Genomic DNA, 13229 nt, shown 5'->3' with positions numbered 1-13229 from the left:
AGATTCATGTCTGACTCGTTTTGTGACCAGTATAACTATGGTCTTGGAGTCTAGTAGGCTTAGAAATGTATATAACTGAAGACGATGGGATCCCAAAGTCTATCCATAGATAATAAGTAGTTCAGATGTAATGGGTAGGAATTCATGACGGCCTTCCCCAATGGTGACTAAATGCCTAAAATTAAATATTTTAAATTAATAACACTCCAAGCTCCATATCAGAATGCAAGGTCTCCATTCAAAGCCAACTAAAATTTTCTTCAATTTCTTTTAGGTTCATGTTTTAAAATTACAAATAGAGAATATTTGCTACCCAGAAAACTTCTTTTTTTATTATTAGATATTTTCTTCATTTACATTTCAAATGCTATCCTGAAAGTCCCCTATACCCTACCCTCACCCTGCTCCCCAACCCATCCACTTCCACTTCCTGGCCTGGCATTCCCCTCTCAGAAAACTTCTTATCATGACTCTAAGTAATTATGTATGTAAAATGATTAAATAGACATTTCCAGAATATTATTTATGTAGGTATATTGCTACCTTTACGCATATATTTATTAAAGTATAAAATGCCAAAATTTCATGAACTGCCAATGAAAATTAGCAGACTTTTGCTCCTATCCTCATCAATCATAAATCCTGCCACCAAAAATTTCACCATTGGTGATTATTACTCCTTTTATATCCATTTCACTTTCTTTCTCTCTCCTTTCTTTCTTTCTTTCTTTCTTTCTTTCTTTCTTTCTTTCTTTCTTTCTTTCTTTCTTTCTTTCTTTCTCTCTTTCTCTCTCTCTCTCTCTCTCTCTCTTTCTTTCTCTCTCTCTCTCTCTCTCTCTCTCTCTCTCTCTTTCTCTCTCTCTCCTTATTATTAATATCATCATCATCATCATTATTATTGGGTATTTTCCTTATTTACATTTCAAATGTTTTCCCCTTTCTAGGTCTCCCCTAGGGCAATCCCGTATTCCAACTCCCCTCCTCCTGCCTATATGAGGGTTATTACTCCACCCACCCACTCCTGTCTTCTTACCGTCGCATACCCCTACCCTGAGGCATCGAACACCCTCGGGTGTACAAGGGCCTCTCCTCCCACTGATGTCCAATAAGGTCATCCTTTGCCACATATGCATCTGAAGCCATGGGTCCCTCCATGTGTACTCTTTGGTTGGTGGTCCAGCCCCCGGGAGCTCGGGGGTATGTGTGGGTGTTCTGGCCTGGTGACACTCAATGGGGCTGCAAATTCCCTCAGCTCCTTCATTCCCTTCTAAAGCTCCTCCATTGGGAATTCTATGTTCAGTCCAATGATTGTCTGCAAGCATCCGCCTCTGTATTTGTCAGGCTCTAGCAGAGCCTGTCGGGAGACAACCATATCAGGCTGCAGTCAGCAAGCACTTCCTGGCATTCACAATAGCGTCCAGCTTTGGTGACTCTATATGAGATAGCTAATAGCTACTTATCAGTGAGTGCATACCATGTGTATTATTTTGTGACTGAGTTATCTCACTAGGGATGAAACTTTCAAGTTCCATCCATTTGGCTAAGAATTTCATAAATTCATTGTTTTTAATAGCTGAGTAGTATTCCACTGTGTAAATGTACCACATTTTCTGTATCCATTCCTCTGTTGAGGGACATCTGTGCTGTTTCCAGCTTCTGGCTATGAACAGGCTGCTATAAACATAGTGGAGCATGTGTCCTTATTACATGTTGGAGCATATTCTGGGTATTTGCTCAGGAGTGGTATAGGTGAGTCCTCAGGTAGTACTATACCCAATTTTCTGAGGAAGTGCTAAACTGATTTCCAGAGTGGTTGTACCAGCTTGCAATCCACTCATTTCAATTTCTTGTATGATATAATAATTTACAAATCAGTTCTTGGCTTTGGATATATGAAATGAGATTTGAATATTATCCTTTTGCCCTGTATAGTCATTCCCTCAGTAATTTCAGGGTATTTCTGTTTTAATTTATCAGTATAAGTTATATCCAAAATTATTTTGAAAATATATATTTTTATTTCCAGCTAAATAATTTTGCCCTGGATATTTTTAATTTGACAATATTTTCTCATAATAAGGCTTAATTTTCTTGTTAAATTAATTGGATAGGTTAATGTATATTCTGTAATCCTTCACCAGGATAGTTCCAAAAAGGGCAGACATGCCCTGAGAAGAGTCCAGTAAATCAAATAAAATATACTGTCACATTTACTTTTTTTTCCTCAACATCTTTGACACTGAAACACTTTTTTTCCTCGGCCATCAGATGTGGTTGACTTCTAAAGCCAATGCACAAAGTTTATCTGATCTACATTTGGAAAATTTATCTTTCCCTGTTAAGTTTTTCTGTTTTAAAGTGTTGCTTCAAGTGTTAAATAATGTTTAAGTTTCTTTGTATTACTCTTTTTATAAAAGTAAAATATAATGTCTGGGTTCAGTGACTGGTTATGGGATGGATCCTCGGGTGGGGTAGTCTCTGGATGGTCCATCCTTTCGTCTTAGCTCCAAACTTTGTCTCTGTAACTCCTTCCATGGGTGTTTTGTTCCCTATTCTAAGGAGGAATTGAAGTGGGAGTGGGTGGGTAGGGGAACAGGGCAGGGGGAGGGTATATGGAACTTTCGGGATAGCATTTGAAATGTAAATAAAGAAAATATCTAATAAAAATATAAATAAAAAATAAATATAAATAGAATGTTTTAAAACTTATGGGCAAATTTGTGTTTCATTTAGAATGATAATACTCGTAAGTCACAAATTAAGCTAATAAAGCAGTAAAATCTAGGAAACAACTGACTTCAAGCTGTACTACAAAGCAATAGTGATAAAACTGCATGGCACTGGTAAAGAGACAGTCAGGCAAATCAATGGAATAGAATTAAAGACCCATAACTAAGCCCACACACCTATGGGCACTTGATCTTTGACGAAGAAGCCAAAAACATACAGTGGAAAAAAGAAAGCATCTTCAACAAATTGTGCTGGTCTAACTGGCAGTCTGTATGTAGAAGAATGAAAATAGACCCATATTTGTCACCTTGCACAAAGCTCAAGTCCAAGTGGATCAAGAACCTCAACATAAAACCACATACACGGAATCTGGTAGAAGAGAATGTGGGGAAGGGCCTTGAACTCATTGCACAGGGGGAAATTTTCTAAAGAGTACACCAATGGTTCAGGCTCTAAGATCAAAAATTATCTAAGGCTAAGAAGTGGCATTCCTGGAGGTAGCCTTTTTTTTTTTTTTTTTTATGAACTAAGATGAGCGAGCTCTGAGAGGACCTCATGAAACTGAAAAGCTTCTCCAAGGCAAAGGACAGTCAATAGGACAAATTGGCAACCTACAGATTGGGGAAACAAATCTTTACTAACCTTACAATGAACAGTGGACTAGTATCCAAAATATATAAAGAACTCAAGAAGTCAGCTTCCAAAACCCAAGTAACCCAATTAAAAATGGAGTACAGTGCTAAACAGAGAATTCACAACAGAAAAATCTCGAATGCCTGAGAAGCACTTAAAGATATATTCAAAGTCCTCAGTTGTCAGGAAAATACAAATCAAAATGACCCTGAGATTCCACCTCACACCAAGCAGAATGGCTAAGATCAAAAACTCAGGTGACAGCAGATGCTGGCAAGGATGTGGAGAAAGAGGAACACTCCTCTACTGTTGGTGGGATTGCAAGCTGGTACAGTCACTTTGGAAATCAATCTGGTGGTTCCTCAGTGCTACATCCACTCCAGTAGTGACAAGCACGACAATCCCCGAAAACCTGGGTGCTGTCCCGAGGCGAAAAGTTCATGGAGACTTAGTCTCCTGGAACCATGGGATCCTGCATAAAGAATGCTCCAACGTCCTTGCTTTAGTTGGTAAATGGATCTGTGTGTTTTCCCTTAATATTGCTTTATTACAAGTGCTCCTAAGGATTGATATTGTGACAAATAGCTAAGTTATTTTCTAGGCAGTCCTTGATCTGAACTTGGGCATGGATAGCTAAGTCACTGCCCTACACAGAAATTTACCATTATTTAGGAAGAAAGAAGTTTGTGACCTAAAGAGGAACCAGAGTAGATACTTAGAACTATAGATAACCAAGTTACACCCATACACAAGTATTTATAATGGCATAGGGGGAAGGTGGACTATACAATAGACTAGAGTAGGAACTATAGCAAGGGCACGAAGCCCTTGCCCCTGGCTTCTAAGATTAAGTGGACATTAGGTGGAACTGTTTTTGATCCCAGTTGTTAACATTGAGTTTTACCCCAGTTGGTTCCTTCCAGTTCTTCCGTGTTTGCATTCCTCTGTTTTGTGTAAGAATCCAGTAACCTCTTTGTACTTTGCCAGTGTGTCACCCAACTTCCCTATTTTCTTCTGTATAAAAAGTTTGATGCTCGATTTGACAAATTACATTCAGATCCACATCCCCTTGTGTGGAGTCTGTCTGTCAATTCCCACCAACTCCTTGCCCACCTGTGACCAGAGACCTGTTCTACACAGACAAGGGACCAAGAGGGTCTGCGGCACCTCAGAAAAATCAAAAATAGTTCTACCTGAAGACCCAGTTATACAACTCTGGGGTATATACCCAAAAGACGTCCCACAATACCATAAGGACATGTACTCTATCATGTTCATAGCAGACTTGTTTGTAATAGCTAGAAGCTGGAAACAACCCAAACGTCCCTCAGCTGAAGAATGGATACAGAAAATGATGTTCATTTACACAATGGAATATTACTCAGCTATTTAAAATGAAGATATCATGAATTTTCCAGGCAAGTAGATGGAACTAGAAAATATCATCCTGAGTATGGTAACTCAAATCCATAAGGATATGCATGGTCTGTACTCACTAATAAGTGGATATTAGCCAAAAATTACAGACTATCTAGGATACAACCTATAGACCTTAAAAAGTGTAAGAAGCAGAAATGACCAAGTGAAGAGCCTCCAACCCCATTTAGAAGGGGGAAGGAAATACTCACCACCATGGGAGGCAGAGGGAGGGAGGGATCTGGAAGGGGGGGAAGAGGAACAGAGTCAGGTGTGGGGGGATGGGACAGAAGAGAAGCCCAGAGGGCAAAGAGAATGAATAGAAATAAGCAGACACAGGGAGTGGAAAGTGGAGGGACTCTCTAGAGAGTACCAGAGATCAGAGAGGTGAGACACTCTCAGGACTCATTGTGAGTGACCCTAGCCAAAATGCCCAGCTTTGGTGAAAAGGAACTCGAAGAGTCCACCTCCATTGGATAGACAGTATTTCAAGCAGAGGGACTAAATAAAAAAAAAAAAGAAAGAAAGAAAGAAAGAAAGAAAGAAAGAAAGAAAGAAAGAAAAAAGAATCCTTTGCTTCCCTTCAGGATTTACTAGTCTTCTGAATAGACCAAACTGCCATGTTGAATGAAGAAATAGTAGAAATACATTTACAAACTTTTTCATTTGAGATTTTGACCTTTGCAATTTTCCTACATCTTATATATTAAAATAACTATTGTTGAGAAATGTAGTTACGTTAGCTATCTATTTTCTAGCCACAGGCCCTGTGTTACTTGCAGTCTGAGTCTCACCTTGGCTTGCTCTGCTCCATATGTGTCCTCATGGCAAATCCCTTGGTGACCTGTTTACCATGACTCCTCCAGGACCCCTTGTCTTATGGCTACCTTTTCTTTTCCTTCTTTTCCCCATTTTTATCCTCCCCTGGGATAGAAAGTTCTGCCTTCTCTGTCCTTGATTCACTACAAAGACTTCTTTGCAAATATAGTATTTTTTATGTTCAAAGAACCATGTGGTACATGTAACTTCAAAATCTATGAAGCCCACTAGAAGAGTTGATGTTTCTTCCTTTTTCTTTTAAAGTTCAATACAGTGTTCTATTCTGTAAGATCATTATAAATTCAAACCAACAGTTTTCACATGGTCTTGCATCCCCATATTGCACACCAGTGGATTCATCATTAATAGGAACCTGGATGAATGGTTTTCCTTGATCATAAATTTGTCCCAAGAGACTGAGGTCCAGTGTCTTGCCCAAGTTGGAATCCATCTCAAGGAGAGTTTCCAAGGCCTGACACTGATTCTATAGTGTGTTTACAGACAGGAGCCTAGCATGGCTGTCCTTCAAGAGGCCCAACAAGCAGCTGATTGAGACAGATGCAGATACTTCCACTCAACCATTGGACTGAAGTAGAGGACCATTGTGGTTGAATTATAGAATGGCTGGAAGAAGCTGAAGAGGAGAGCTACAGTAGTATCAACTAACCTGGGCTCCTGAGATCTTTCACATATACAGCAGAGGACTGCCTAGTCTGGCCTCAATGAGAGAAGATTAACCTAACCCTCAAGAGTGGGGGACATCCTCTTGGAGACATGGGGAAGGAGGGATGGGATAAGTAACTCTGGGAAGGCAAACCATGAGAGGAATAATTATTGGACTGTAATAATAATAATAATAATAATAATAATAATAATAATAATAATAATAATAAACTTTAACTGGAACAAAACTTCTCTGGGGCCCAAGAACTAATACTTCAGAATTGACATCTCTCAAAGACCATTCAGATTAGAAGTGGGAGCAGTAGAAGATGGGAACCTTCTGTACTTCAGGATAGAATTTTCCTCAGTTCCTTAGAATGCTAGATAAGGGTGTGTCAGGTTAGATCTTGAAAGTATTTGTGCAGAAATAGGAGTATCCTGTGGAATATATAAGCTCTGCCCAATTCCTAGGCACCCTATCTGATAGATCAGGAAAGTCCAATGATGAGAAGATGTATAATTGAAAAAGCATTAGAGGGGTGGGAAGCAAGGAATAAACTGTGTAAAGTACTATTAGGAGCCATCTAGGAAGGGCTAAGGCTAGCAGGTGGCCTTCCTGGAGGTGGCCTACCTTTTTGCATGAACTAAGATGAGTGTTCTTTGAGAGGCAAGGTCCCAAAGAGACTTCATCTCAGGATTATTTCTTGCAGGTGCTATGCCTTTTTTGTCATTATTAAATTAGTATAATAATCCCTGGGCATAAACCCACCCTATTGAGTAGATTTCCTGCAGATCAACCTAAAGATGAACTTTCATGAATTAATGCTGTTTGGATGAATTAATGATTTTATTGAATTCCTGATTTGATCTTAGGAAGAAAGATATAGCAGATGGTTTTAGTTGGCTTGCTGGAAATATGAAATAAAGTTAGAATCAAGAATAGAATGTGTCCATTGCTCATAATATTCAGTAAATGTTGTTTAATAAGAAATACAATGAAGTTTCATACTTACATCAAAAAGAGTTTATATTTCTTAAAATCCTTGCCAAATATCTTACAAGGTATTATCAACATTAAGAGAAATTGAGGAAAATTCAAAATCTTACAGTAATATTAACCTTAAATCAAAACTGTCTTGATGTAATATAGTTTATTGATCTTGTGGATAGTATTATGCCTTACATATTCACTGCTGCGTTTTCTAAAAAATCAATGTCAAAATACTTAATATTAAACATGTATTTGATATTTCATCTTAATTTGTAAACTGAAATATAACATGTATAGACTTTAGAATACTACTTACTCCTAGATTTCTGTTTGATAAAATATTGAGCTAACTCATCTCTGAAAATGTTATTAACTAGTAGATTTCCTCAAGATAAAAGTCTGAGCTCAATATATTTCATTTTACTTATTATTGTTGTTAATTATATTTGTAGAGGTATTTCAGTGTAATATCTCCATACATAGATACAAAATGAACAGACTATAATACTCTGAATTGTGATACTCTAAATGTGAATTTAAGGGTCGTTTTCCTCAGTGCTGTGACTCCTGACTGGAAGTCCATGCATCAGAGGATGGACTTGCACTAATACATGTACTGGCCACACAAAATGGACTTGGTCAGTTTAAAAGAGAGTACATGAAATTGGACAGAAAAAGTGAAAATTTGTTGAGGATATATAAGAAAAAATTTGAGGGGAATAAACAAGAGGTTGATTTAATCAAAACATACTATATCCAATGTATGGAATTCTCAATAATGAAAAAATACATACATTCAATATGTATTTGTGAATCCTTACACAGTTGTGCATTTCCAAAGAAATAATATGTGATTTAAATACCTAACTGTATTTAAATCTTCAATCTGTGCTTTTAAATTGTATGTCCAACTAGATGATTAATTAATGTACTAATGATAGTATTTAAAATAGCAAAAAAAAAAATCCCCAGTATGTAAACTAATGACTCAATTACAGTTTAAATAAAAATAACAAATTCTTTGACTCTCAGTTATATAACAACTACTTATATGATTCTTATATAATTATGTCAAGGTGTAGCAGAACTATCAACTTGAATTTTAAACCAACTTCCTCATTTATGATTTGCATCAACACTGTTTTACTGTCTCTACTGATCCTTGAAATTTTCATTATTATTCACTGGGAAAGTAAATAATTTAAGGGCATAGATTTAATATTAAATGTTTGTAGGTTCCAATAAAAGTGATTTTTTAAACATGTCTAGGGCTTACTTTCTCTTGTGTGTATTTAAAGGATTGGAATAGAAATATTTATGAACTATTAAACTATCTAGCATCTCTGCTATAAACCTGTTCCACTACTTATTAAATATTATTGTAGGGAAAAGATGTTCATTAATAATAGCTTTTACTTATGATTTTATAGAAAATTAACACCATGAGTTAAATATTACTATCATTCCATTTCACAATTTCTTAGTTGTGAATAAAACAACAGTAAGGGTAAAAAACACTTAAGAAGTTGATGGAAGCCATATTTCTAACTGCTTTCTAATAATTCCTCTATCCTTTTTATGTATTATCTCAAGGAATATAATCTGCTTATAAATCATTACGTAGCATTTTTTTTGGTCAGTATTGACAAAATCACATGATTTTATCTTCTCTAGAACATCTTTAACTCAAATATCAATCATGTTTAACTACTAATAAGTAGCTTTTGTACAAAACCTCAACTTGTCTGAATTTTGGTATAGGAAATAAACCCAACAATATGTCATTTAAGCTATTGTTAACAACCAAAATTTATTAGTGTGTGAATTTAATTGTTACAAGTATAGATATATTCAGAATTATACAGCAATGGATAAGACTTTTTGACTCATTTAAATAACAAATCATTAAAAAATCATAGTCTCAACCCTAACTTTAATTCTGGCATTTTCTTTAAAAGTGAGGTCTTAGGATAGAGAGGTGGTTCTGTATTTAAGAGAACTGTCTGCTTTTGCAGAGGCCTGATATTCAATTTCCAACATCCACATTATATCTCACAAACCATCTCTTATTCCAGTTCTAGGGAATCTGACGTCCTCTTCTGGCCTCAGTGTGTTCGAAGTATGCATAATCCACACTGGATAAAGTTTGGTTCAACATACCTCAGTAACCAGTGTTGGCATAAGTTGTTGGCTTGATCTTTAAGAGTCTGACTACAAAGTGTACATTTTAGTCATATTAAAATAATAATTTGGAAAAACAGTTTACTCATAATAATTAACTCAATTCCATATACAAAAAAAGTTTAAGCATGACTACATAGAAATTCCTTTTAAAGTACAAGTGACATCTTACATAAGCATTGATTCTATATATTACCTGAGGAAACAGGTTCAAGATAAACAAGCTTGTGATAAAGATATATGGATATATACTTACTGAGACAAAGAAACTCAAAATCAAGGTCTGGAGGAGCTAGTATGGCCTGGCCACACAGACATGTCACCAGGCTATTAATCAATCTGTTCTCACCCTTCAGAGCAGAAAACAGGTTATACATCTACCCCTTTGAAGAGACAAACATGTATATTTAATGTTCCTAGTTTTCCTACTGTTTATATACACACACAAAGATCTACATACCATCTACACATATGTACAGAAAAGGATCCATGTCCATAAAATAATAATAATTAAAATTTTTAAGTCAGATCTAAATAAAAACAATAGAGGTTACACAGGAACACACATCTTGATAGTAGAAAATGGCTTAACTTAATAAGTGAGTGATATAGGTATGTGTGACTGTAGTGTTCTAAACCTTTATTACCTTAGTACTAAGCCTCAAAGAGTTTTACTTTTTAAAGAAACTTATAGTCTTGCTTAGCATATCTTTGAAGGCTATTTTTACTTGCTTGTTTCTAAGAGTGTAGATGAATGGGTTTAACAGAGGTGCAACAGAGGTATTTAAAACAGCTACTCTCTTATTAAAATTTGCTGCATCTTTAAAAGAAGGATTTATATACATGAAAATACAGCTTCCATAAGAGAGTGAGACCACTATCATGTGAGAGGAACATGTAGAGAAAGCCTTTTTTCTCTGTTGAGCAGAAGGGATCCTCAAAATGGTCTTGATAATGTGTGTGTAGGAGAGAATCACCAACAGCAAGGTGAGGATGAGGGTCACAGCAGCCAGGAGGAACTGGATCACTTCTATGAAGTGTGTGTCTGAACATGATAAATGCAGCAATATAGTGTAGTCACAGCAATAATGATTGATGATGTTGGATGCACAGAAAGGCAACTGAAGAGTCATTGCATGTGGCACAGCAACAACTATAAAACCAGATAACCAGGAACTTAAAACTAGTTGGAAGCAAAGTCTCCGGCTCATGATAGTTGTGTAATGCAGGGGTCTGCAAATGGCAACATAGCGGTCATAGGACATCACTGCTAAGAGGTAAAATTCGGTTGCTCCCAGAAGGATTGCGAAAAAATACTGTGTGAAGCAACCAGCAAAGGAAATAGTCTTGTCTCCAGTTCCAATATTGATTAGCATCTTGGGAACAAAGACAGAGGTAAAAGATATCTCCAAAAACGCAAAATTTCGGAGGAAGAAATACATAGGCGTCTGGAGGCGGTGATCCAGCAGAGTCAAGAGAATGATGGCCGAGTTTCCCATGACACTTAAGATATAAGTTAAGATGAGAAAGAGAAAAAGCACAGCTTGAAGGTTGATATCATTTGTCAATCCAAGAAGAATGAATTTTGTCACTGATGAGTGGTTTGCCATCTTTAACTTCAGGCAAATCAAAATAGAGAATAACAATAACAAAAGGTTGAAGTGAAATTCAATTTGGTTTCAGTATAATATTAGAATCCACAATTAAAAACAATTGTTTCAAACTTTGAATCTTTTTCTATACTTTTTGATTTGAAAGTTAATTACACTAGAACAATAAAAGCCCTTAATGTATTGATTTGTCTCCATACTTGGAGACTGGAATATGTTTCTTCTAAATTTATTGGCACATATTTGCTCACTGGCTGGTGATTCCTTATTTTCTGTTCTGATTTTATTCTCTGGAGTGATTAGCAGCTGTCATATTTTCATAGATTTCTAAAGAAATATGCATGTGTGTATGTGACATAATAGTAAAAGGGGAAAATGAAAGTGACTCAGAGAGGCAAAGGAACATAAATACAGATAAAATATATATTACAGCTAAACGAAAATGTTATGTAACTCATAATCTCATACAATAAATACATTCTGGTGAAGTTTTAGAAAAAAGTTTCTTACTTTAAAGTTAGCATTTTAATTAATTTGTTAGTCAACAGATAAATATAATCCAAAACATGAGTTATCATATCAAAATTATGCTTAGAAACATATATGTACATACAAATAAATACACATATGCCTGGAATAACAATTAGTGAGGAAAAAAGAGTCCAGGAATTTGAAATAGGAAGGAAAAAGGTATATGTGAGCATCTGGAGGAAGAAAGGGAAGGAGAAAAAAGTTTAATTACATCAAAATCTCAAAAATAAATGAACAAAACCTGAATTTGTCTGTTATCATCTCTTCCTTAATTTGCACTTTATGTTTATTGTTACTTTATCATTTCAAATATCATCATGTGACTCCTGAAGCTCAAGTATTTTGAGCTTAATTCATTTAAAAGACAAAACAACAGCTTCGACTACATTTTTACTTATTTAATTTTGCGGAATGGAAATGGAACATATGTCATGGTGTAAGTATGGAGATCAGATCACGACACAAGATTGTGGGTGTTGGTTCTGTCCTTCCACTTTGTGAGTTTCAAGGATTAAACGATTTGTCAGGCTTGGTGGTATTGCTTGTCCAATTTGATCTCACTTCTTTCTTTCTCCCTCCCTCCCTCCCTCCCTCCCTCCCTCCCTCCCTCCCTCCCTCCCTCCCTCCCTCCCTCGCTCCCTCCCTCCCTCCCTCCCTCGCTCCCTCCCTCCCTCCCTTCCTCTCCCTCCCTCCCTCCCTCCCTCTCTCTCTCTCTCTCTCTCTCTCTCTCTCTCTCTCTCTCTCTTTCTTTCTTTCTTTTTTTTTGGTTTTTCGAGACAGGATTTCTCTGTATTAGCCCTGGCTGTTCTGGAGCTCACTTTGTAGACCAGGCTGGCCTCGAACTCAGAAATCCGCCTGCCTCTGCCTCCTGAGTGCTGGGATTAAAGGGGTGCACCACCGCCGCCCAGCTTTGATCTTATTTCTTAATAGAGTTCAAAATTCATATCACTCATTCTTCCTGTATTACAATAAGATTGTGTTATGTTAAGGACTTAGTGAATGTCCTGAACATTTAATATAGGAATATTGATCAGCCAATGTTTTATGTTTACTCAAAATCCTGCGCTATAAGTTCCTTATAATATCACTTCAAGTTTAGCAATACATACACTGTTTTCTAACAAACAATAAAGCATAATGATTTTTATTCAAATCTGATTTAGTGCAACATGACATTGGCTCCTGAAGCAAAATTATTTTCTAGTTATTTAAAAATATATACTTAATTCTTTAATTTAAAATTAAGTAAATTACAATAGGTTCCATTTGTAATCCCTTTTCCTCTCTTATAAAAGGTAGAAAATTATATTGATAGTGTCAAAAATTTTATGCAAAATATATTTTGTCATCTTTAAATTTGTAACACTATTTTTGTTAAACTTAATAAAACTTATATTTAAGTAATTAACTCTAGTTTTTAATAATGCAATTTTTCATAATTATAAAATATATTCTATCAACAAATGTGAGGACATATTTAGAATATATGCTTTTTCTATGCAAGAAATTTTAAAACTTTTTCTAATGTTACCATTTTCACCACAAAGACTAATATATTATTTTATATAATGTAGAAGTTAGTAATATACAAATATTAATACTCAAATACAAATATTGTGTTTGTGAAGGTAGAACTTTGAAAATTATTTTGTATG

General features: G+C 35.8%; 1 protein-coding gene across 1 annotated transcript; it reads right to left on the bottom strand.

Moving 5' to 3' along the window:
• Positions 1-10104: 10104 nt before the first annotated feature.
• On the bottom strand, positions 10105-11043 carry Olfr820 (olfactory receptor 820). The gene has a single exon (NM_146675.1). It carries the CDS (start codon positions 11041-11043, stop codon positions 10105-10107), a length of 939 nt encoding a protein of 312 aa, NP_666886.1.
• Positions 11044-13229: the final 2186 nt, after the last annotated feature.

The sequence above is a fragment of the Mus musculus genome, chromosome 10, assembly GCF_000001635.26.
Source record: "Mus musculus strain C57BL/6J chromosome 10, GRCm38.p6 C57BL/6J".
NCBI classification, from domain to species: domain Eukaryota; kingdom Metazoa; phylum Chordata; class Mammalia; order Rodentia; family Muridae; genus Mus; species Mus musculus.
This window is presented reverse-complemented; position numbering and strand designations above follow the sequence as displayed.